The sequence below is a fragment of the Triplophysa dalaica genome, chromosome 22 (genome assembly GCF_015846415.1).
Source record: "Triplophysa dalaica isolate WHDGS20190420 chromosome 22, ASM1584641v1, whole genome shotgun sequence".
NCBI classification, from domain to species: domain Eukaryota; kingdom Metazoa; phylum Chordata; class Actinopteri; order Cypriniformes; family Nemacheilidae; genus Triplophysa; species Triplophysa dalaica.
This window is the reverse complement of record NC_079563.1, coordinates 16,091,211-16,114,872: the sequence shown is the minus strand read 5'-3', so window position 1 is coordinate 16,114,872 and position 23,662 is coordinate 16,091,211. Positions and strand designations below refer to the sequence as shown.

The 23,662-nt window shown below is 41.3% G+C and overlaps 1 protein-coding gene across 2 annotated transcripts; it reads left to right on the top strand.

The window, feature by feature from the left end:
• Positions 1–476: 476 nt before the first annotated feature.
• Positions 477–23,662, top strand: nrip1b (nuclear receptor interacting protein 1b). Of its 2 annotated transcripts, XM_056736471.1 has the most exons (3): positions 8,103–8,303; positions 9,181–9,335; positions 18,627–23,662. In XM_056736471.1, the coding sequence occupies exon 3, from the start codon at positions 18,871–18,873 to the stop codon at positions 22,027–22,029; it is 3,159 nt and encodes a 1,052-aa protein (XP_056592449.1). In that variant the 5' UTR covers positions 8,103–8,303; positions 9,181–9,335; positions 18,627–18,870; the 3' UTR covers positions 22,030–23,662. The 2 variants fall into 2 exon arrangements, with proteins under 2 accessions (XP_056592448.1, XP_056592449.1); XM_056736470.1 differs by lacking the exons at positions 8,103–8,303; positions 9,181–9,335 and adding an exon at positions 477–666.

Here is a 23,662-nt window from a genome sequence, read left to right as displayed (position 1 = left end):
ATATACCTGTTGAGCTAAGGACTGAGGATGCAAGTAGAGTACAGTTAGAGTAGTAGTGCTTTTCTTTGTTTCTCAAAAGGATCTTATAAGAACCTTTGGGTAAACAGCTCTTGGGGTCAAAATGGTTCTTCTATATATCGCTGTAAAGAACCTTTTGTACATTTATTCATTTAGCAGATGACAGATGAATCATTGAAGCCCATTAGCTGACAGCATCTCTTAGAAATTAAAAGAATTACACCTTTGACTTGTAAATATTTATTTACACTGTGTTTATTTGCGCTGTGCTCATTGTGTCGAAGGTCAAACGAGTTACCTCATAAATGTTTATCTGATGCTTATAAAACAGCCTCTCGTTTCCCGAAATAGCTTCAGATAACTCCAGATCATGTACTGCGAGAGGTGAGCTGACGCACGTCTCCCAGTGCGCGCGCGCGAAGCGACTCCTGTAGCTTTAAGCTGCGCGCACCCGAGAGAGAGGAGGAGTGTGAACATTGCGGAGTTCTCGGGGATTCCGAGAATACACAGTTTGGACTCAGACTCAGAGCGACTGTCGGTGCTGGAGGCCGGAGGAGTCGATGCGTGTTTGGACTCTACTTCCATACGGCACGTCTGCGCGCAGGAAACAGAGGTGTCTCCAAAACCCGGCCCGGAGAGCGGAATCAGGTACGTGTGTCGGGGCGACATCCGCACAACAGCCAGAGGGACTAGGATGCGCGAGACCATCATATGGTTTATATGTGCTTGATGTGTTGTGATTGCGCGTTAAGATAAAAACGACGCGCATGGAGCGGTCGTTCACACATGCCGCTTTGTTGCGCCTTCATAAACACGGAAAGAAACGCAGGGCGTTGTAGACGCGTTTTGAAAGTTGAAGTGTTTTGGACTTCAAAAACGCTCGCCTGACGCACGTGTAGACCACAATTGAAAAATAGCGCAGACGGAACGCAAGTACGCGCTCTGACCCAGGAGCGCGATGGTCGCGCTGTCATTTAGTTTCCATTTTGTTTCTCTCAGTCGGTGCGATGTTGCCGCTCGCACTGGTTCGTTCATTATTTATAGACGTGCTGGGTTAAGGAATGGCTTTTTCTGTTTGCGTTTTTCCAAGCAAGATCATTATCATGGTGTGGACTTAAATAACGGGAGCATTGCGTGACCTGTGTTGACATTATTTTGTGTGTTTGCTTGAACATTTTGTGTTTCTTGTGTATCGTTTTGGATATCACTAATTCGACATTATTCTCATTCTTCAGGTTTAGGGAAATAAACCATATTTAATCGTCCATTGGCAACTCTGCGTACTGGCAGTTCTTGGTGTTTCCAAAACCATATACTGTTACCTGTCAATTCATTATTCTGTCTGGTTGGTTCATGCTGTTTGTTCAATGGAGAGCACCAAACATGAGCGAGGCGTCATAAATCCTCAGGGTATCTTTAGGACAGGACCTCACCTGCTAAGTGAGCTTGTAATTGATTGTGGTTTCTCTATTTACATAGGCAGCCTAGGGGGTAATGACACATATTGGACTTTGCATTGTTTATAGTTTTCATGAGGTTTCCTGTGGCTTCACTCAATAAAAATGGGGGGTCAAGGGTTAAAGTTTAAAGGTTGTCAAGCAGAGGCCGCAGTCTGGGTCGGTGTTGGTTCAGGTGGCCTCCGGAGCTTTTATGGTAAAGGACCAAATAATTACAAAATAGAGAAACAGTACGCATGTGCGTAGTTCACTGTACACGTTTTTAGACTTCATATTGTTTGTACAAGTCAGCGTTAGTTGATTTCTCAGTGGATGGAGGACGGAATGTAGGTTAAGTGAGCTAATGTATTCCAGCGCTGATCACTTACTAAGGAGAATTTTTCTTGGCTGACACACATCATTTTGTCTGTCTCACTGAAATCGTTACGAAAAAGTGGACAGTTTTTCTCTCTTCGTGGAGTTTCATCTTTAACATCTCTAATAAGATGCAGGCATTTGATCTGTCGTTCAGATCTACGATCCAGATGTGAGGGCGTTTGTGTTTCCCAATGGATCGTGGATGATGACGTTAATATTGCAATCAAAATGCAAATTTCTCATTGTGGATGTCGACAAATTCGGAGTGGTTAAAACAGTGCTGGTTGGTCACTTTCACATCGTTTTTCCAAAGTTAACCTCGATATTGAGGGTGAGGTCTGTTTGCTTTGGGCTTTAAAGTGATTCAAATTACAAAGAATGTCTTGTTTGATTGGAAGGTGCGCAGCTAAAACAGATGCAAAAGATTTCCGAAGACACTTGGTGGGAATGGAAGCACATGTTTTTAGCGTATGCAACGTAAATTTGCATGGTGTAACATGTCGTAAATCCATAAAAGACATGGGCGGTTTACACTCCATAAGAAGTCAGTTGACAGCTCAGGGACATGGTTTCTTCCGTGCACAGAGAATAGTTTGTTTCATATGTTTTATTGATAAAAGATGACTTGAGAAAAAACAGCCACCGGTGGTGAAAATATGAGCTGTTTGTGAACCAAAACATAGTGAAAATGCAAAAAAAACCTTTGAAACTAGGTCTGTCAGGCGGATCTCTCCAACCTTGTAACATGGGTATGCATTACATATATAGCAAAGGATAGATTTTTATATATAGATTTTCTTGCTTGTATATTTTGCTGAAATTGCAGTGAAGATTGACTCCGCAGAACATTAGCACAACAGCACAGAAATTATAAAATATTTGTAGAAACTAGGTGTGGCATACATTTCATTAGCAAAAAAAGTTAAGTTCTCAAGTTACTGATTCTAAAATACGTATTCTCAGGTTATTTTAATGTAGTTACTACGGTGCTTACCTATAAATGCCAGCTGTTTTTTTGTATTGCCTACTAGGCCCTGAGGTGTAGCTTTCCTGTAGCTCAATGGTAAGAGCATTGCGTTAACAACGCAAGGTTGTGGGTTCGATCCCAGGCGATTGCAAATACCTATGTAAAAATGTATAGGATAAAGCAATGTAAGTCACTTTGAATAAAAGCATCTGCCAAATGCCTAAATGTAAATGTGTGTTTGTCCTGGAGGTCAAGGAATCCCGGACATCAGGTTAAGTGGATTTCACTTCTCCTATGGGCTGTTATTAATTGTGTCTTATTTTAGGCAAACGTTGTGCAAAGAGAGAGAGATGCCCGTGTTCCTCACCGTGTTTCTGGAGTAATAAGGGTTGGTCATTCATCTCTTGAAGCCGATAGCTAAATATACAGTATGCACAATTCACAGTCCAAGGCCACAGCAGGCCAAGCTGTCTTTCACACAATCTTACTGACATGTCCTTTCAGAAACTTTCAAAGCCAAAAGAAGGCCGCAATACGCTGATAGTTACAGAATGATCTGCAGGCGAGGCTTCGGTACGACATTCACAGAACAAGTGACGTGAATAATCCCAGCTTCATTATTTCTTGCGTGGAAAAGCTTTCCACCGGCCAAAGCAATTAGCTGAAGAGATTTTTATGAAGCAAAGATGGATATGCAGTTTATAAATAATGTTGATTATGTAGCATGTTAGGAAAAACTTATATTACGTTTTTGTGAGTTAAGGTGTCATTCGAAGGTCTAAACACAGAATCTGGTTTGTAAAGCAGTTTTTTTTTCAAATAATTGTTTTACTTATTTTTAGAAATCATAAAAAAGTTTATTTGAGAAAAGAAATGTTGGAGGGGAAACTGTAAAACCTTTGCCTTTATATGAATAAATCTGGGATAATCTCACCCTATTTGTATATATGCATTTGTTGTGTAAATGGTTTAAATTATATTGTATTATATTATGTATTTTCCTTCAATTTTATGATACATAATGTAATACATGATTTCTATCCTGAAAAAACAATAGAAACCCAATAGAGTTTCTATTAAAATACCATTATGAACCATTAGCTTTCCAATTAAAATCATTACAAAACTCCTTTTTGTAGTGTGTTTTGGGCATTATTTCAAAAATGATTAATCTGCCAGATAACACTCCTCCAAAAGAATTCATCATAGACGCCATTATGGTTCCCATTAAAACCGATACGTTCCTTATTATAACCAATAAATGCATTACATTTCCTATATTGTTTTGGGCAGGGTACATTATATTGACTCTTCATAGAAAAAATAGTTCCTTTACATAAAGGGGAACATTTTTAAGACCCATTGGAGATGCAGACTAATCTGTCTCATCTGACCACTCGTGATCAGATCACGTGAGATGGATGTTAATACCCAGTGTAAACAGGCCTTTGGTATTTATCACTGGTTTGAGGCCATTGCTTCCGGCTCCCGCGTATGTGTCCGCGACCTTTGTTATGGGACTCGGAGATGTCAAGGGTCAAGATTTATGTTGTCTTACGTCGTCGGGTACAGAGCTGCATACCTAATGCCCGACAAGTCCTGTCACTTTTGGAAAGCTGGATCACTTAAGACTCACTTAGGGGGTTAAAATGAGTAGAGCTGTTGCCAGGCAACAAGGGACACATCAGCAGCCGCAAGAGCAGTGAAATGTTGCTCCTGTTCTCCAAATGCTTTCTGATGCCTTTCAGCAAGGCATGCTGGGATATTATTTTAGATGCCAGGCACTCCTGGTGTAGGATTTATAGAAAGTAGATTTTCACATAATCATACTTTCTAACCTTCTCAATGTATGATAAAAAAATGTATACATGTTCACATCTCCTCTGTGGGTTAATTTTGTGTAGCGTGTGTTGATCTCCTTCAGTAGTTGGGAGACGTCCTTCAAACAAACGTCCTCGTGTCCTAGGGCTTCAGGCTTATAGAGACAGCACCTGCTTTCCTGGCATTAACGCTCTGACTTTGAGTGACCTGAAAGCTTTTAAGTAACACTCTCAAACAAGATTTGGTCATGTGACACCATGTGAGGGGTTTATGTGTCACATTTGAGTAAAGGTGTGGGGGAGCTTTTTCATTCACATTATCAATTAACTGTGTTGTTTGAATATTGATTTCGTAATTGATTTTACGTACTACGGAAATGAAGGATGAGGGACTTCCCTGGGATCTGTTGAAAAGATATATTGTTAGGCATAATATTTGTAGAACAAATTCTTTCAGTCATTTATAATGATGATGATGACACATCTTGTTCGTTTACAATGAGACTTTTAAATGGTTTTAAAGTAAGAAACAATCAAAGCATGTTTAAAAATAGTAATGTTTTCTGAATTTTATACAAAATGTCACGATATAAGCCCCACTATCTTTGATTTAACTTTGACGGGCTTTGATGGGTTTTTTTTGTTTCAATTCCTCCACTCGACTGTGAACTGAAGTCAAACTTTTCATAAAGCCGATGTTTGTGGGCTCTGTCTGAGACCGGGTTACTGTCACAATGAGGGTTGTGTAGAATCGGTACAGTCTCTAACCTGAAGTTGATGTTTACGTGGTGCTCCGCTTGTGTAACCACATATATATATATATATATATACATCTGATTCAGACACAGGGGCCAGACGGATCAGATCAGATCTTTTATCTAAGCCACTTGTCTCACCATCCAAGGCTGCCCTCACAGGTTATATTAAGGTACGGCTTGCCCTAAATACACTTAAAGGAGTTTAATAAGGTCAACGATCGGTTTGATTCGGTTGCTTGTTATTGACCTTCAGGTTATTTATGTGTTGTTGAATGTCATTGGCAGAGAGGTTAATGAGTGTTAATGAAATCAAATCTTTGCTGACCTTCTGAACCCTCTGATGTCCATATATTTTTTTTAAATGTAAAAAACACTGATCTCAGTTTACAGTTGGGAAAGCACTTTTTAATACTTTTTAATAGTTGGATATTTGCAAAAGCCAGCGATGAACATAAAGGCTGACTAATAATGAGGAATTATGGCAAAAAATTTTAATCTCAAAATTTGGAGAGGTTTCAGAAAGACAGCTGCGATATTCGATATAATGAACCCTTATATTTTAACATAGGCTTGTATGTCGCCGGCGTTAATTCAAGTTGATGTTTAGCTGTTGATAAAACGTGTAAGGGTTGATAAATCCTTCAACAATATATTCCACAGAGCCACAAGAATCTCACAAGAAATACAGGAAAAAATAATAATTTCTATAATGGCTCAATTTGATCTTGTTTTGTTTGTTTTTTCTTTCTGTGTTTACTGTTACGGTGCGTTTTTTACAGTGACGGTTTTGCTTAAACAGTTTTCCTAAAGCGCTGGATGTCTACGTTTAAAACTGACAAAACTCTGAGCATCCGAGAGTAAATTGTCCCTTAGAGAGACGTACGAGAGCTTTTGATGTTGACGTGTGAGAGGATCGGTGTGTCCCCGTGTGTGTTTGTGTTGTTTGGAAATATGTTCTCATCTTACAGTGAACGTACAGAACAGTCTTCACCGGCCCGAGAGAAAATATCCTGAGTGACAATGAAGGGCATTTCATGTAATACATTTTTATAGTTTGTGTGTTTTTTGGAAATCAAACCCATGAACTTTGCGTTGTTAACTCAATTCTTTACCAATTGAGCTATGGGAACCATTTTCAAACACCTCTTGTCTCAAAAATGTAACAAAGTGATTCCCAAATACACTGGTTTTGGTGACTGAATGAGACATCGTGTGCGTGTTGAGCTGGTTTGGTTTCACACTGATTATATTGAACCCTGGTGCATTTGCATTTATCTTACTCTTCACAAACGTGCATGTTGTATGATAGAATTACAGAACATGTTTTGTTTTTATTCATTTGGTGCTATTATGCGCAGTATAAACTGCACTTTCACATTAGCGAACGGTGCCCCGTTCTGAACTAAACATCACGTGTGAAAGCCGTAGTCTACGTGCGTTTCTGCCATCTGATAAGATGTGTTGTGTCTCTGATACACGTGTGTGTTCAGTGCTAAGAGTTCTCTCTCTCTCTCTCTCTCTCTCTCTCTCTTTCTCTCTATCTATCTCTATCTCTCTCTCTCTAATGTGTTTGTGTTTTCCATCTTTTTCTGAGCTCCCTGATCAAACTCTGCTGCAATCTTCACACACTCTTTTTTTTTAAAATATAGAAAGACAAAAGTGGGCCATGGTGACCTATTTTTTCCTCACAGTTCAGGGAGGTTGAGGGTTGCGCTGCTGCAGTCGGAAGGGGTGCACGGGCTGTCGGCAGACGCAACCACACAGAAGTGGGTCAACGGAAAGGTCTGTCTCTCGTAAACGGACTGTAAATTTGGTGGAGAAAGTAGCAAATGAAGCGTGGTTTACACGGTCAAAATTGTCTGTGATCTCAGAAGCTTCACGTACATTCCTTTCACCGGGATGTGAGCTCAGAAATGCTCATCTCGTCTCGGTTACAGCTCAGGAATGATGGTACACACTTTAATGGATAGTTCACTCAAAGATGAGCATTCATTGATATATTTACCCTCATGTCATTCCATATCTGTATGACTTTCCTTCTTCTGCTGAACACAAAAGACGACATTTTGAAGACAGTTGGTAACCAAACAATACTGACCCACATTGACTTCCAATGTATCAACACAAAACCGTTTCTCAAGATATCTTCTTTTGTTTTCTACAGGTTTGGAATGACATTCACAGGGAATAAAATGTTGACAGAACTTTCATTTTGGGCGAACTATACCTTTAAGTTGAATTGTGTATGGAACCAAACTGAACACAGTTTTTATCAACAATGCTTTTTTTGGCAATGACAGCTCATATCATTGTAACATTGTCAGTAGATGATGTATGTCACCCATCACAATTTTGGGTTTAACACTTTAATACAGCACACACATTGACTGTTAATTCCGGGGATTTGCATCCGCATTTAAATGTGATTGATACTCAACAAGAGACCTTGCAGTATGTGTGTTGCTCTTCAGAGTCCTGTAAGACAGCCAAATCTATAAAGAAAGCTTCAGTCCGGAGTTAAAGTGACGCACACAGCTCGAGTCAAGGTTTTTATTCATAGTGCAGGGTAATTAAGATGACATCAGTATCCCGCACTGGTGAAAGCCAGGAGTCATGACTCATGAGAGAATCACTGCATCGTTGTTACGATCTTGGACTCGGATCCCTGTGGGCGTGGCCTTTTATGAAAGATTGTTGTTTTTGTCAAACGTAAAAGGTCAACAGAACCTCCTGTGTATACAGAGAGAAAGGCACAGCCAGACTGACAGACTGGAAACCAGCAGGACTTTGAACCCCAAAAGAAAGCTCTTCTTTTGAGTTATCGCTCTTTACGGCACTATTTAATATTTGATCTAAGAGTGAACTGCAATTGTGTTTTTGACAGACAGAGACTTTGACCTGACCAGGGCGTTTCAAGGTTTTTAAGGTTTGTAGTTACTTGCACAGGCCAGAGACTTTACGCAAAGCAATAGAGTGAAGGAAAGTGTGTTGGTGTGTGTTATGCTGGGTTCACACCAACTCATCCACGCTCTTTAAACTAGTGGGAAAAGTTTGTTATATTCGCATGACTGAAATCTAACAAATATTTTCAACCTTCCTGTAAAACAAGATTGATGCGCATTTGTGGCAAATGCGCTGCCCGATTTGTGTTGCCTGATTGGTGTCATTCACACCGTCTGCCATTGTTCTGCGCATCTTTGCATTGATTTTTTATGTAATTTACTCGGGCAAAATGATTAATTCGCGTTTGGTGTGAACCCAGTGTTAGGCCTCGGTTTGAAAATAATATAATTATTTCACAGGTGTCTGGAATACTTGATTCTGATTGGTTAGTTGAGGCATTCTGTGTTTAGAATTTTTTTGTATGACTGTTAATGTAACAGTTTGCCCAAAAATGGAAATTGTGTCATGAATTGCTCACCCTAAAGTTATTTCAAATCTGGATAAATTTTGGTGAACACAAAGAAAGATATTTGGAATAATGTTTGTAATCAAACAATTTTGGGTCACTATTGACTACCATAGTAGAAAAAAATCTACTATGGCAGTCAATGGTGCCCCAGAACTTGATAAACCTAGAACATTAGAAATTACTGTATCTTTTGCTCCCTTCACCGGTTTGAGTCATTCATGTAACAAATTCATTGGTAATCAAACCTATGACTACTCTACTAACATTGCGTACTACTAGAATCCCAACGTTTTTATTCGAGTTGGATACTCATAACCCGCTAGATGATGTGTTGGTACGAATGACCTTTGATCTAATTGAGCGTATCGTGTTGCGTGCGTGCCTCAAACAGGGCCAGGTGGGTGTTCCTTCGGTAATCTGATGAATTCCAGTGAAGTTGAGGAGAGCTCTGACGTCTCGGGCTCCTGCACGCTGCCAGAGGAGTCCACGCCAGATGGTGTCCAGCAGGATCGCATATGACATGCGATAACATTACAGTCAGGAAAGGTCAGTCCTTGTGGCGCTGCAAAGTGTCCCGCGAAGGACACGATCTGTACGTTCCTGTGCCGCCTGTGTGCTGCGGGGAAGGTTTGGTGTTTAAACATGACATCGCTGTACTCTTTCCTCACCTTTGTGTCGATGCACAGAGGACAGTACAAATATTTGTTTAAAGCTATGAACCTTGTGCGACCAAGGGCACTGCATTTGCATGACGATAAAAAGTGCTTTATGTTCTACTGTAACGGCAGGCGTAGCTTTCTCGCCTTGGAGTTTCATCCTCATTCAGAGAGGCACGTGACATTGGGCTGAAACTTTTATTTATAAAGGGATAGTTTGACCAAATCTCTTGTATGATTGGAAAATTGTATGAGGAATGGTATTATTTAATTTTTGGGGATTTTCAGACATTTTTAGGTAAACGTGTTTTTGGGTAAATGTTGTTGTCGAACATGACTAATGCCCTATTAGATCTTGTGCCGCACGTCTGACAACCCATCCCAATTAAAGAGCAGAATATTAACGTCACGTTACATAAATATTAATATTACGTTACAGTCTCTCGGTCTAAACCAGAGTTGGCCAGGCTGTTGTCTCAGGTGCCCTGAAGAGTCATCTGATCTCCCGAAACGGAGACAAACAATCTGTGGAAGGTTAAAAATACACCAGCGAGAGACGTTTTGAAATTCCGCCTGTATCTGAGTTTGGTGCTAAGGTTAAAGATCCAGCGTTCAGATAAGTCTCCCCCGCTGGGGTGGAGATAACAGCCACGCAGATTGAAAAGCGAGAGAGAGAGACGTTGGGGCGAGATGCGAGATGTCTATCTGACAGTGTGAAGGTTTTTGTCTTGCAGATTCAGTTCAAGGACGCCTGCAGGCAAGCAGCCCTGACTGTGCCAGCGATGTTTCTCAAGGTCACATGCGCTCGCCCTGTGACTCTTAGCAACAACAGGCGGGGGGGAGTGGCGGGTAAAGGGGGCACTCACTGTAAAATCCTTCATTCCCCCACATGCATACAGAAAGAGGACGTTAACCCTTCGATTGTCTTCCTGTTGCAGACAGTTCCTGTGGCTTTGTTGAGGTAACGTTTAAGGACCGTCTCCAGTGAGCCGTAGCACAGCCATGAGTCTTCAAAATTTGGAAATGCAACATCAAATGGACCTGTTGCGGTCGCCATTGAAGTCTGTGCCGCAACTGTTTCCTATCTCGCTTTTAGCTTCTGCATCCGTTTCAATCTGCGACGATTAACAGTTAAACGTTTGTTATGATCAACCGTTACATCTTTGAACATTTCGCTGTCAAACTCTGCGCTTTGTGGTCTTCCGTTTTACATCACGTGTTACTTTGTTCGAGCTGGTGTGTCTGACATGTATCTTGTGTTGAAATGGGTCTCGGATGAATTTGTCAGTCAACATTTTGAAAGACCAAATAACGCAATGTCCTTATACAGGATTTGCAGGTTTAAGGGATAGTTCTCTTGTCCTTTCAAATCTGTATGAATTTCCTTGAAGAATGTATGTATAATGCATTATAAAGAGTATAATGCATTATAATTCTTCATAATGTGTGTTGTAATGCATTATGCACATTTAAAATGTGTAGTGTTATAATGTAATAACAATTATTTATACATTACAATGCATTAAAAGGTGCATTACAATGCTTCAAAACTACTTTTATAATGCATTATACATACATGCTTTAAGGAAAGTGTTACCACTTCTTTTCTACTATTGTATTTTGCAAAAGAAAAAAAATCATACAAATTTGAAATGACAGATGCTTTGTAACTTTTTTTAAGTTTTTGTCCGCACGCAATAATCCCCCAAAAAGGAAAATACAGTCATTATTTACTCTCTCTCATGTTGTTCCAAACCTATATGATTTTACTTTCTTCTGTGCAACACAAAGAAAGAATTGTACTCGTCTTTCTCTTTTTGCCATACGATTACAGTAAATTGACTTTGAGGGTTTTAAGGTTCATTATATGATGCCACAGAGTTACCAAAGAAAGTCCATATGACCTGCGATGTTTTGAAGTGCTCTGAAGTCATCCAGTAGCTTTGCATTAAGAGCAGACTGAATTCATTATACAGTAATTTAACTCCTGTGTTTTTTTTCATTTTTATTTTCATTTCCTTCCTTCATTTTTGGATGAGTCGTTTGTTTGAAAGTGGATTTTGTTGAGTAAGCCAGATCGACCTGATGTGACTTCTAAAATAACTCTGGTGCGGCACGAGGTATGTGCTAATCTAATCTGCTCCCTGAACACTCGTTTTCACCGTTTGGCGACGTTTCGATTGCAATGAGTAACCATGACGACCCAATGATCAATAACCACCGACATGGCTACGGATTCTGTCCGTCGTAAATCTTCCACCGGCCGGCGTCCAGCTCATTTCATTTTTTAATTTCCTCGCCACAGATTCGTTTCAGTCTTACTCAAAAGAGAAGCTTTTTCAGATGATAAATTATACAATCGCTACAAATTTGTCAACTACTTCCGCACTTCCAGACCCGCTGTTGAGGCAAAACCCACCCTAGTTTGCATTACGATGTGTAAAAAAACAGATAGACACTTGCGAGCGTAGCGCATTAAGGTCTGTGGCGGTGCCGACGGTAGGGCATTAATCTTTAATATTAACGAGTCTCTCTGTGGCAGGAGACCCGGCAGCTTTGTCCCTCTCTCTCCTCTCGGCTCGCCTACGCTCCCTCCTCATTTAATTAACAGAAGAGAGATTATGGAGGCCTCAGGGTTGTGAAGATTTGATTTAAACATAGAAGTGTTAAAGGATTGTCATACTCTTGGCTGATAAAGGTTGGGGAGGAAGAGAATAAGAATTTGGGGAAATGATTTTGTTGGCCTTCTAGTCCTTACAGGAACGCGTTCTGTTTGTCTCTTGATGAATATGTCACGATTTAAACTATCGCTGTGCAGCTCTATCATTCGTATGTGAGTCACGATTAAGGCGAAATTGAATAAAAATATTGATACGAAGTCAGCACGATGGCCAAGTGAGCTGCGACCCTAGTTCGACTCGAGTCTTCACTGTTTTGTCAAGATGTAAAAGTCCAAAAATAACTTTTTCACAAAAATATTTAGTGTATATCAATATGATTGAATCAGCACCGGCCTTTTCAACAAGATATTTCTAGGGCGGATGTTGGTGTCTGCTGTGGGATGTACGGGGCACGCCGGTAATCAGGTGCAAATTCCCACAAGCAAGAAGCCCCACGTCTCCAAAATAATGTTAGGCTCTTTCCTTTTCTCAGAGCCGAAGTGGTTAACATTTCGCTGTAATTGGCACCCACAGCTAGCTCTCCGGTCCGACAGGGATGAGTCTGGAGCCTCTGCCTTGCGTGACAGCTGCCTAATTGGGCATTCTCCCCTTGTGGCAGGTGCCTCCTCCTCCAGCCGGGACCGCTGACGAATGGCAGCGTATTACAGATGAGGACACAGTGACCCTATCTACCTTCCCTTGCCGTTAGCGGGGTGGGGTTGGGTAGTTTAGCCGCGCTGGGCAGGGCTCTGCCAGGTGGCAAATCTTTAAGAGTGTCACATGACAGTGTCAGTGTGTCAAGGTCGCAGACAGCAGCATTACTTCTTTCATCTGTTGAGGGGTTTTCACTTTCAGTTTATAGCTCCTGGCTGTTTTAGCACCTCTGCTCATAGAGCGAGAGTAGAGGATGCCTGAGTCTGGTTGTGTCACTTTCATCTCTGCTCTCATGCTGTGTGTGAAACTGCCAAGGTGAGGTTGTGTCCTCTTGTTAGTGGCGATTAATGATACTTGTTATGTAAAAATGAAATATTCTGCTGATGTCGTGCTGTTGGCTTTTACTGTACCTTCATCACAATGGAGATCAAAAGCACGTTGAGCGGTCACAGCGGGTTTTAATCTGGATAAATTGCACAGGGACAGTTTTTTATTTGTGGTCACGCTTAAAAAAATCTAGCATTTACCCAAATTTTTTCCAGATCCGTATGGTTTTCTTCTGTCGACACAAAGAAATTGTTTTAACTTATCTGTATTGAAAATTGAAAAACATCTCTTTATGTGTTTCACAAAACATAGGTTTGGAATGGCATAAGGGTGAGTAAATGACAAAATTTACACCTTCCCTAAGTAGGATTATTTGAATTATGAATGTGTGAAGAATCAGCATCGATTTTTGAGTCACAAAAAGACTTCAGTATCCATTAAAGGGACACGTTAAAGTAAAAATTCTGTCATTATTTATTCTCTTTCGAATTGGGTCAAATCTGTATCAATTTTGTTGTTCTGATGAACACAGAGAAAGATATTTGAAAGAATGCCTGTAACCAAACAGCTCTCGGCCACAGTTGACTACCATAGTAGGAATAATTACAATGGTGCCCCAGAACAGTTTTTTCCTACAGTACATTCTTCAAAATATCTTCTCTTGTGTTCAACTGAATTTTTTTCTACAGTGGTAGTCAATGGTGCCCGAGAACAGTTTTTTCCTACAGTACATTCTTCAAAATATCTTCTTTTGTATTCAACATCAAACATATTTTTTTCCTAATATTGATGTCAATGGTGGCCAAGAACTGTTTGGTTACAAGCATTCTTCCAAATATATTCATATCTTCATCAGAGCAAAAAAATGTATACAGATTTGGAACAACTTGTGGGTTAGTTAATGGAGACTGTTCCTTGAACATCTGTCAGTCGGCTCAGCTGGAAGGTCAATTGAATTGATCTACCTACATCCTACTGTAAACTCAAGTCTTTGTTTGTGTTTATACGTGTGACTGCAAATGTGTTTTCTTTGCAAATATGCCCACCTCAATACCCTAACCTCAGACGCACAGGTGCACTTGTTGTTCTTGTTTTGTATATTTTTGGCTCAAAGGGGTTGTGCAGTCACTGCTGTACTCCAGGTTTGACTCTTACCTTGTTTCCCCTGTAGCTGTTTCGAAGAGTCGAGTGGTACAGAGGTGTAATCTGTGTCCACACACACACAGCCTTGAGGCCTGGACTGATCATCCAGGCTGCTTTCTCATTTCCAGCAGTACAAGGAAAGCGTTGAAATGTGTGTTTGAATGAGTGTGTGTGTGAGAATGTGATTTGTTTAGTGTGTGTGTGTGGAGGAGAGAGAGATTCATTAGTATTCTACTGAGGAGTCCTGGCGGTAGAGCAAATTGATTACCACACTTCACCTGTCTGAGCCTCCTGAGATCCGCAGCGAAGAAGCCAGCTCTGTGCCCGAGCTCACGTCGCCTGAATAACGGTGGACGGCTCTTATCAGCTGCCATTTAAAAAGCTTACAGTCAAAACACTGTTGTTTTAGTACAGTAGGCACAACGGGGCGTGTTTTTGGGGTGAGAGGGTTGCTTGATGTGAATGCATGTTTAGTTAGCTGCTTTGTTGGGTTGAGAGTGGATGGTCCAATTGACTTGTCCATCCGAGCACCTGGAGATCTGAGAAACACACCTGGATGAGACATATGGATAGTTGGAGGAGGTGCAGGAGAAAACGATTGATTTGGAAGCGTCAGTGCTGTGATTAAAGGAGTTGTTCACTTTAAAAATAAATCTTCATGATAATTTACTCAACCACATGTCATCCAAGATGTTTATGTTACTTTTCTTTAATCGAAAAGAAATGAAAACTTTTGATGAAATTACGTATTATGTGAAGTCATGAACGCGCATCGCAGAACAGAGCAAGGCGGGCATTTGTGTTTATAAAGCATATATTACTATTATTTTTTAATGACCGATCGTTTCGCAAGATGAGACCCTTATTCATCGTCTGGCCCTTTGAAGCTGCACTGAAACTGTAATTTTGATCTTCAACCATTTCGAGTCATTGAAGTCCACTTTATGGAGAAAAATCCTGGAATGTTTTCATCAAAAACCTTCATTTATTCTCGACTAAAGAAACAAAAACATAAACATCTTGGATGACATGGGGTGAGTAAATTATCATGAACATTTATTTTGAAAGTGAACTACTCCTTTAAAGAGACAGTGGATAGATATGTAGGCACTAGCGGAGTCAAGGGTTTCTCTGAGAAGCGTGCGTGTGTGCGTGTGTACAGCGAATGAGATTGTGTAATCGTACTCGGGTGGCATTTCGTTGGCTTGTCCAACAAGGATTCGTGCCAGCTGGAAGGTTGCATCAGGGGGAGAAACCCTTTTCATTGGTTAAGTGCACTTAATCGATTGGAAAAAATATATAGAATCTTTCCAAATTGAATTTCTTGTCATGCATTGAAGTTAATAAATATGAAAGTTTTAGAGTTACGTATAACACAGAAGTGTAGAATTATTATGAGAAACCTTATAGAGGACTTTTATTTATAAATTTATTTAATGTATCATAAAAGTGTTTATCTCGCACCAGTGTGTGTTATTTATGGTTTCAACACATCACTATGAGCCTTTTTCCTTTTAAGTCTTTCATTTGATCAGTTTAACAGAAAACAGCGTATCTATGTGTTGTTTACTGTGGCCACGCCTAGATTTGACTTTTAATTCGTAAATGTGTTTGGCAAGATTGACTTCTTTCTATTCCAGGCTCAGTTTGCAGCATTCCACGAGATGAACTGTTTATTTACTTTTTATTTCACTGCAGTACAGACGTTTACCAGCATGGACGTTAGGTCGTGTTTGTTTAGGTAGCCTGCTGCTCTCTTTATTAAATTTTCTGGAACCCTATTGAATTGACAGATTCAGCCCCGCGTACCTGAGTAATCCATTGCCAAATAGCAGATGTCGTCGATAACATGTTGGAATGCAGTTTACACAGTTCCCCTTCCTTAAAAGTTCTTTAACCTTGGTTTACCTTTAACACCGGTGAAGCGTCTGCCAGGCCGGTGTCAGATATTAGCGATACGCCCATCGAGGACCGGGTTGTCACTTTTTATTAACGCCGAGCGCTTCGCATGGACTCCAGCTGTTGCACGGACGTTGATGTACTTGACCTTGACTCGCAGCGCAATTTCTGCACCGCTCCCTATTTTTAATCACACATTTTAAATGGATTACAGACAGTATTTTATTATGGGGACGGTTCATTGACCTTTTATTTTTGGGGGGTACGTTATGCAGGCTTCGGCAGGGGGCGGGGCTAGATTCCAATTAATTTTGTAACCCACATACCAGAATTGGCAGATTGGCTCTGGATATCACATCCCTGACATTTACGTCAAGAGGTTCAGCATTTAAGTTTTTTTTTTTACAAAAGTCCTCAAGGGAAATTGACTCTCAGCCACTGATGATGGTTTGACCTTCCTGCTCGGGGTGTCTGAGTGAGTAAAGACGCCCGGCCATGATAAAGTGCCCTGCGCACTGCTGTTGCCTTCACCACTGGCTAGTGAAATCACTTAAAATGCTGTTGGGTGTGAATGTTTGACATTGTAAGAGATAATGGATAATCACTTGCCGGCCGCTGGAGGGAGAGAGAGATTGAATGAGGGAGAGAGAATTATTTTCTGCAGAAATGCTCAGCAGGGGTCACAAGTAGTCGGGTGGACGAATATGTGGTCAATTTAAATACGCATGCTATCATGCCCTCCTAATATAAAAATTTGCATGTTATTTATTTATTTTAAAGGGATAGTTCACCCACCAATTTTTTTAACATTTACTCCACCTCTCGACATTTTAAACGTGTATGACTCTTTCTTCTTTAAAACACATTAGAAGATATGATATTTGAAGAGAAACGGCTGGTCCCTGTTGACTTCTTTTGTATGGACACAAAACCAATGCAAGTTTTCTGTTACCAACATTTTTTTTAATATATTTTTTTGTGTTCTGCATTGGAAAGTCATAGAGGTTTGGAATTTCAAGAGGGCGAGTTAATGATGATTTCATTTTTAGGTGAAGTATCACTATTGTAGCAACCTATATGCATTGCATATAGGCAGAAAAATTATCTTGACCTGGCCCATTAAGATTAGCGTGATATGTCAGATGGCTGTGTTTCGTCTTTGTTTATTATTTTTGTGTCAGTGACTCACGCTATTCTTGTATCTGAGACTAAAGTTGTTAATAAATTAGTTTTCCTCCTCTGTTCTTCTAACCTTCGCAATAAATGTGACTTGCGTCAAATTCAAGGTACCAGCGGTAGGTGTTTCCGTGACTGTGTGAAGGTGTTTACTTAGTTTGTTACTGTAGCTTAACCGTCAAGGCAATACAAAGATCATGAGTTCAAATGGTTGTGTAGGTATAATGTACAACATTCTGAATATTCTAAGCATGAGCGTGCTGTTGAATTGCTGTAACAGCGTTCCTAGCTCAAGGTCAAGCTTCACTCCTTGGCAAACCGCAGTAGCGTGTTATCATGCTGCTGAAGGAGCAGGACGTGGAGGTTAAGATGCTTTCTGACAGCTGAGCGCTGCTTCGCCGTAGCTGGAGAACCCTGTATTAATTAACCTTTGTGGTGGCGGATCTGACAGTGGGAAGTCAGGAGTGTTTATGAAGGCAATTCTGACAGGGTTCAGGGCTGTCGAGCGAGCAGCCAGCGGTTCTGTCATGTTATCTGATGCGGCGGAGGAGCAGTATGACAGGTGTGCCGTGCCCCTCCACACCTGTGAGCGCTCCCCAGCCACCACAGATTTGACACTTGTTTTTAAAGGGGAACGTGTTTCGTGTTGCTATGTCAGGAAGACTCTTAAATCTTAAGAAATTTATATTTGTGTTATAGCTCCGAAATGTAAAAAAAACGGACCTCATGTAAAAGCTGGCACATGGGTGCTTTGAAGGATTGCTTGTGACCCCTTTGTGACGATTTTAGCATAGCTGTTTTGCATATTCTAAAACAAAACAAATTGCGGACAAAAATCTTTGTTGTAGAACTTGATGCTTTGAGATACTCGAGACGGGCAGCAGACAAGAATCTTACTAACAAAGTTAAGGCAAATTTGTTTCTTTAGGACATCATGCCTTGCCCACAGGTTCCTCAGACTTCCATGTACTTTGCTCTGGGGCGGTAGTTCTCAGAAGTTTTAGTTTACATGGGGACGGATAGACATTTAAAGGGCATCTAAGGGCTAGCAATAACACATCTTGGTCAGATCCACTGTTATGTATGTTACATTTGAAATCAAAACCTGAAATATAAATTCTTAGAAAATAGATTTATTATCAATACGAGGAATTATCTGTCCAGACATCAGAAAAATATCAGTGAATGCACATTTTCTATTTTAAAAGAGAGAAAAATGTATGCCTTATGGATGTGAAAAAAGCTTGGACAGAATTTGAAGAATGTTATGGTGGTTATTGACACCTGTCACTCATGTTGTGTTTTCTCTTCCTATTTTGCAGGTTCCCGTGTGGCCACATCTGAGATTAGAAGAACAAACAGCTGTCACTGACGGCAAAGCATTGCCAGCTGGGTTGGCCTGCCGTGAAATTATAAATGCCCAATGGTGCTGTATGTAGAACTGACTAGAAAAGAAACAACGTCCGAAGCACTGTTGGAGTTCTCTGATCTCATCATTTATGGCACATATGCTCTCAAGGCGTTTTCAGCATTAACAAAACACATCAAGGCGTCCTACTGTTGAACATGACTCATGGGGTGGAGTCTGGCCCTGAAACTCAACAGGATTCCACTGCTTTAACATATCTGGAAGGTTTGCTAATGCATCCAGTCACAACTGGGCCTGCTGCCACTGTTACACGGAGAACAGAACCTGACCGCCACAATGAGGAAAATGCCAATCAGGTGACTCGGGTGTTTCAGCTTCCCAACCATGGCTCCCCATCGCCAGACAAAGGCAGCCCACCCATTGCAGCCTCCCAGCACCTTAAAAAAGCAAGACTGCTTCGCTCGGGGCCATGGAGTGAAGCCGACAGCCAGAAACGAACAGGATCTGTAATTGAAGTGAATGGACAGAGAAGGGAGCATTATAAAGGAAGCCTGGATGGTGCTGGACAGGGGGAGAGCACCTTGCTTGCTTCTCTGCTGCAGTCTTTCAGCTCTCGCCTGGAGAGCGTTGCATTGCAACAGCACATTTCACAAAGCCACAAACATCATGACATGGAGAACGGCGGCAAAAGTGCTCCTGTTGATAAAGACTCCTTCCAGAGTTATGGCACAGCGTCTGGCCGCCTCAAAAGCCTCATGAAGAAAAGCAAGCAGCAGAACCATAACACTGTGCCTTATTGTCGTCAAAACCGAAGTTCAGATTCTCCTCATTCCTCTCAAAGTTCAACTCAGCCCACTGGCACCGAGTCGATGCCCTGCACACAGCGACTCAAGGCGGTTGCAAATATGGTGAGGACCAGGTTAAGTCCAGCCCCCTCTCCTAAACCCAGTGTAGCCTGCAGTCAGCTGGCCTTATTGCTTTCCAGTGAAGCCCATCTACAGCAGTACTCCAGAGAACAGGCCATAAAAGCACAATTAACCAGTCGATCAGCAAGCGAGAGACTAGCAGCAATGGCTACTCAGAAAACGCAGGATACAAGGCCGCCCAGCATAGGGCAGCCACCAACCACTCCAGACATGTTGAGCCCTTTAAATATCCAAAATGGAACACTCCCCTCACCCTCATTAAAGACTAGCCCTTCACTAGCTGTATCACCCTCCACAAAACCTCCCAAAGAAAGACGGCCCTTTGACAGACACAGTCGACCCCCGCAGAACTGCAGCAGCTTGTTGCTTCTCCTCCTCAACAACCACAACTCCCATCAGCGGCTCACCAAGAATGGACACCTGGAGAATGATTGCGGTATCCTCCTGAGCCGGCCCTCCTCCCTTCAGTCCGACAGCGAGTACTCCAACCAGGAGTACAGTCTGACCAAAGACAGCAGCGATGCCGAGAGCATCTCCAGCTGTTCCCCCATTGACCTCTCTATGAAAAGAAGAGCCCCCAGCCAAAAATCTGAGCCCTGCTTTTCTTTAACCCCCTCTCTGGACAAGCTCACAGACTCTCCCATAAACAAATGGAAGCCAGAACCTTTTGTGCCAAAGGTCTACGAGGCCACAGATCTGGATACTAGCCCAGACATGAAATCCCATGATAAGGTCACTCTAATGCAGTTACTGCTAGACCGCAAAAATAACGAGAAGGTAAACAAAGGTTCAGATAATCCTGATTTACGGCCTAGCACAATCATCAGCAGCTTGGGTACAGCCCCGCTAAAACAGATTGTTATGCCAGAGGACAGTGGGACACAAAGTCCTCTGGACCGGCAGGTGGGTGGAGGGCTATCTACATTCTGTTCTGTCTCCCCCTCAAACTCGTACCCCTCGCCCCGTGCTCAGTCCAGTCCTCTAGATCTGTGCAAATCTAATGCCCATTCAAGTGAGAAGAAGGTGGACCCTTCGTTTAGTGCCAGCAAGCTACTACAGAATCTGGCACAGAGTGGTACAATGAACCTGTCTCCCTCTCCCCCTCCTTTGCACTCTCACAAGCCGACAAGCAGAAGGCAAAGCCCAGAACTTGAGCTAAACAAGCCTCAGGCTCTTTTGGATCGTCTTGTTGTTGCAGTCAAGCGCAACAGAACCTCCACGCTGGATGGTCCCCCCGCTGCTCTCACACCTCACAAATGTGAGCAGCCGCCTTCGGCGTCAACGCAGATAGAAAACCTTCTTGAGAAGCGTACCGTACTTCAGCTTCTCCTGGGAACAGCTTCCCACAAGGACAGAACCAATGGACTTAAAGTCTCAGAGGAGAAGCCTCAGGGGGTCGCTGCCAACTGTGAGAGCCAAAATAGACTTTCACATCTTAAGATCAAAACAGAGCCTGTTGAAGAGAACTGGTCATCAGAAAGCTCTGATGACGGGATGCACAATCAGAAACGATTAAAACAACACAACAACAAAGCACAGGACAAGATCAAACCTGAGCATTGTCCTACAGAAACTGCTGCTAAATTTGGACTTCTCAGCGAGCTTTTACAGCAGAATGCTACCTATCAATCAAACCCACACAACACGCTCTACACTAACTCTGTGAAGGAGGAGCCAATGGATTTTCACAGCACTCTCCCTAAAAAAAGAAAACTATGCGTTGAGCTGGCGGAGCACCTGAGTAATGAACTCTGTCAACGGTCAGGAGATAGCACTAGTGACAATTTGGTGTCTAATACAACTGAAAACAATGGCAGAGGACTGATAAGACCAAAAGAGGAAGATATACTTGGGAGTCCCAGGAGCAAATCTCAACTGTCTCGAGAAAGCCAAGGCTTTAATGTTCTTAAGCAGCTCCTACTCTCAGAAAACTCTTTAAAGGAGCTTGCCCAGCCCAGAGAAAGTCCTGTCCTCCCTCAGGCGAACTGTGCAGCTAATGGGAGCTTAACTAACTCTGCTTTTCCACACTTGCCATGGTACCCATTTTCTTTTGGTACAGGCCCTGGTGTGCCCAAAACAGATAGCACTGGCGTATCACAACTTTGGGCTATGGAATCTCCTAAAGCCAGCTGTAAATCCGTTATAAAAGAACCTGAGAGGTCACTTAGAGAAACTATTAGTAGGGAGGAAAGATCCAGTCTTGACTCGCCTCCTTTAACCAGGTCTAACCCGATTTTGTACTACATGCTCCAGAGGGGAAATGGTCAGCTAAGAACTGATATTCAGGATCAGGTCCAGCCAGCACACTGTGTCACAGGTGTTAAATCGGAGCCATGCAATGACTATGAGCACAGCATTAGCTCTCCGGCCCATAGACAAACTCACAAGCGAGGAGAAGAGAGTCTAAATGACTCGGTGGAGAAATGGTAGATGTTTGAGAAATGTGTGCATGGCCATTTATTTATGTCTGTGAAATCTTCTTTATTGGTTTTTGAACTGAATAAATGGCCGAACATCTTTGAGGATATTTGCCCCAGCTTAGAATTATTTCATATATGTGTTTGTTTGATTTGTTTGTTCTTATTGATGTCATTAAATGGTCCTTCAATGTTCTTCACTTTTTTTGCTTCTTTTAAGATTTTTTTAGCATGTATGCTAAGCTAACTGTTCAGCACAATGTAAAAATGAACTCTTCCTCCTTCCACACCTGAAACATTTATGAAGAACATTCACTTACGTGTATTATTGATGAATCCAGAAATGTTACTGCTAATTTCACTCTATATTTATCTACAGCCGAATCAGGTCCCTTTCCATTTTTCGAGGCAGAGAAAAATGTACAGTTTAAGCACAACGGAATATTGGATTTGTGGCATTGAAAAGTCCAATTGAAATGGGAAAATGTATATTTTCTTACAGCAGAGTTTAAGGAATGGGTTGTAATCTATCAGGTATCTTATATCTAAGACTAGCAAAGGTCAAGAGGGGTTATCAGATGTTTAGGGCTAAAAAGGCAACAACATTTACTGGAATGTTATGTTATTGTAATTTAGTCAGATTTACAGTGCTTTAATTTCATCTGGAATGAAACCGTAGGTGTTACCGTGGTGATAATGGCATGATGTTTTAAAAACACAAGAATACGCAAGTGTCATATTTTAGCAAGTGAAATGTATCTTTTTGCATTTCGTTTAATTTGTTTTGTACTTTAAATATTCTATATGTAGCATTTTGCCGGTTTCAGTAGACTGTTATGTTATGTTATGAAGTATAGACGATTTTGCGGAGTGCTAGTTTGTCCCCCAAAGCCATGAGGGTTAACTATGGATTATATTTATAGAATATAAAGAAAACGCTTTCAGTGTGAATTAGACACTACTGTGAGAAGAAATAGGAATCTGTCTAATATTTTTCTTTTGTCTTTTGTTCATACAAAGGCCCATCACTTACAGAGTCTTAAACCTTAACATTACAGATTTTATTCCACGTTCTCTGTGCGACACGTTTTGACAATGATTCAATAAATTTATGTAAATATTGCTTTCATGATGAAAGATGACTATTTTGTATCGTACCAGACAAAAAAAGTTTTTAATGTCTTGCATTGTACATATGAAATGTGTAATAATGTACATAACAACCAGAGAATGACACTTTTTCTGCATGTCTCTATGTTGTGGGCTAATGATAATCTCTGTTCAAAGCTCTGCTCTGCAGCCTGTAGCATGTACGCATGGGGAGTCCCTGTGTATGGGGAAATGTCAAGTCTTAAAATAGATGTTTTTCTCATGAGGAGATGGTACTTAACCATAATCTGTCTGCAAATGCAGTCCTAGACTGTTGAGCCAGTGCTCAAACCTGCCAGGACAAATGTTTATTCATTTTATTTCTGAATGTTTTCACATTTCTTTTGGTTAACAACTGAAACAACATTGGTATGAATTTAATTTTGAGACCGTTTCATATACTTACTCCAATTATAATCAGAGCCTTTTGGGTTTTCTTATGTTCTTTGGTGTTTATTTGCACTGACAGCATAATTAAAATATTGAAATGCACAGAA